At 49.7% G+C, this 2,729-nt stretch overlaps 1 protein-coding gene across 1 annotated transcript; it reads right to left on the minus strand.

The window, feature by feature from the left end:
- Nucleotides 1-947: 947 nt before the first annotated feature.
- Nucleotides 948-2,347, minus strand: LOC308238692 (autophagy-related protein 13-like). The gene is given in 2 exon segments (XM_080651006.1): nt 948-1,896; nt 1,898-2,347. Coding segments are annotated over 2 exon segments (1,188 nt in total). The 5' UTR covers nt 2,230-2,347; the 3' UTR covers nt 948-1,040.
- Nucleotides 2,348-2,729: the final 382 nt, after the last annotated feature.

Consider the following 2,729-nt stretch of genomic DNA (forward strand, 5'->3'; position numbering starts at 1 on the left):
GTCACTGCAGGCGCCGTGAGAGATCCCAGGCTCTCGCTGGGAACATGTAGGTGTCCAAGGTAAAGCCTGTTGTCAGTGCAAATGCAGCAAGTCTGGGAAGTGTGTTGCCCTCACCAGCCCTGTTCTTAGCTCCCACCTTCTATATGTGGGAAGGAAGACCCCCAGAGCAGCAACCTAGAATCTGGGGAACCTCCACAGGAACAGGCCCTGCCCCAGGAAGAGGCCCTTCACCTTCCTCAAGAGAAAACATCTAACCTCAAACATAATTTCTCTATAAAATATCTGACTTCTCTGAAAGTAATAAATATTTACCATATACCATATTCTATAACCAAGGAGCAGCAACAGGGGAGGGAAGGGAAGAGAAGTGCTGTGACTCCAACCCTAGCGACACAGGATTTGGTTTCCATGTAGCTGAGGAGCTGAGCACAGGCAGCCGCCAGGGCTGCTTAGACCCTCTGCTGGGGGTGGCACAACCTTCCAGGGTGGGAATGGCTGACTTGCGAGTTCTCATCTTGGGCAGAGGCCTGTCATATTGCCAAAAGTACAGGGGCAGAGGGAGGGAGAGAGGAAGATACCAGAACCAAAGGAGACAACACAGAGCCTGAGGAGCCCTTCCTTCCTCTTAGCACTGCCTCCTTCCTCTCTCTCTCTCCACACCAATCTCTGGGCCACCAGCTGGAATGTCAAATGGTTGGTGGTAACAGCAACAGGCGAGGGGCCAGTTTCAGGAAGAACGGGGGGCTGCCTTTGTGAACAGAAGCAGCAGGCCCTGCTGAGGGCCCTTTTGTTACAAAGAGTCTCTGCATCTCCACGGCCAGAGGTTGAGTCCTCTTAAATGCTCTAACGGGCCTAAATACTGCCATGAAATCTCTAGGAGGGGCAAGAGCAGGGACTTCTGGGTCCCCATGGCGGAAACCAGCCTCCCCTCCACCTGGCTTGGAGCAGGACCAGGAATGGGAACAGCTGATGAATGGGAGGCTCTCTGTCTCCTGGGACCACAAAAAGGGGAGGCTGCTGGTACTCGAGGACACCAACTTTTACTGCAGAGTTTCCACAAAGGCATCAAATTCTCGGACGTTCTTCTCGTGCACAGCCAGCTTCTCTGGGAGCGAGTCCAAGTCCTCAGCCATGGACTGTGCCCCGATATCTATGGAGACGCTGCTCAGCTGAGGGGGGTTCTGAAATTCACGATAGAAGGTCCCCAAGTCCATCGGAAGAATGTCATCTTTAGAAAATGCCGGTTTGAAGTCGATCATGACAAAGTCATCATGGGTATTCCCACTGCTGCCACCGCTGGAGCCATCAGAGTGCAGGCTGCCCTGGAGAGGAGACTCAGTCTCTGGGGAATCTGGAGGATTCACCATGGGATCAGCATCCTCCAGTTCTAAATTCTTGGGAGCAAACATGGCAAAGGGTATGTCCAAACTCGTCAATGTCACCTGGGATGGAGGTGAGGTGGAGAAAGAGGTGGTGCACACTTCTTGAGAATCTTCCACAGAAGGATATGTTACTCCAGTGTCCTCACCAGCGGTTCTGTAATTGCAAGGGTGCATGGGTGAGGAGCTGGGATAGGGACGGTCCACAAAGTGATCAATGATAATCCCCATGCTAGGTGGGGTCCTCTCAAATTGCCTTGTGGACATGAATGCCAAGTTAATTCTGTAAGCACAAGAAAGAGTGATGGTGCCCACAGGGGTGCCCACTGTCCCAACACAAACTGTCTGGAAACCTTCTCCTAAGCCATTCAGCTGAACTTCACCAAAATATATCCTGTATAATATGACATATTCATGTCCTTGTTTCCTGGAGAGTCTATAAGCCAGTGTCACCCTCGTTATAGCCAGGAGAGACTTCAGCAGCAACGACAGTCTGTTGTACACAGTGTAGGAAACTTATTTCTTTATCACACTTTTCATTCATTTCAAGACACCAAATTTCTAGTTCCATGGAATCTCCCTCAGAAGTCTTGAGTGAGATCTCCACACACATAGATCTCCCGACGGTGGGCAGCTGCCCTGCCAGTGCCTTCTTTGCTTCACGTGTAACCTCTGGGATGTCTTTGATTGCTAAATTGAACCAATCTGAACCCGCTGGGGATGAAGATGAACGAGTACAAATCTTCTCACCAAGTCCAGCCTGGACAATCACTTGAACAGTCTTGAGGGCAAAAAATTTAATGAACTTGTCCAGGTCCTTTCTGTCCTGGGAATTGAGATCAGTTTCCATTGCCTATGGGAATCTGCAAAGCTGCGACACAAAGAGTGGCTCAGGGCTCTCATTTCGGAGGCAGGGGCCTGGGGCCGGCCAGCTGCGCCTCCCGGCCGAGGGTTCTGCGCTCCGGAGCAGTAGTTGCACACACGTCGACCGGAGCTCTTTAACTCTCCTCACAACTCAAGCTTTAAGTCCTTCGGCCTGCCGCTTCCCGGCGCCTCCATCGTTAGTGTTTGTTTTCATCTCCACTGCTTGATTCTTAATAGAAATTATTTTCCTTTTCTAATAATAAGAATTTAATTTTATCCTACAACTGCATTCAAGATTAATTGGGACCTTATACAGTGGTCGGCAAACTGCGGCTCGGGAGCCGTGGTTTGCCGCTCTGTTGACTAATGAGTTTGCCGACCACTGTATTCTAGACTATAGTAACACTTTGTATTATCTATAATATTTGGAAGGTTTGTTTATCATTCAATTACTTTATTCATTAAATTTACAATGGACATTTTCAC

Source organism: Plecotus auritus, assembly GCF_963455305.1.
Source record: "Plecotus auritus genome assembly, chromosome: 1".
NCBI classification, from domain to species: Eukaryota; Metazoa; Chordata; class Mammalia; order Chiroptera; family Vespertilionidae; genus Plecotus; species Plecotus auritus.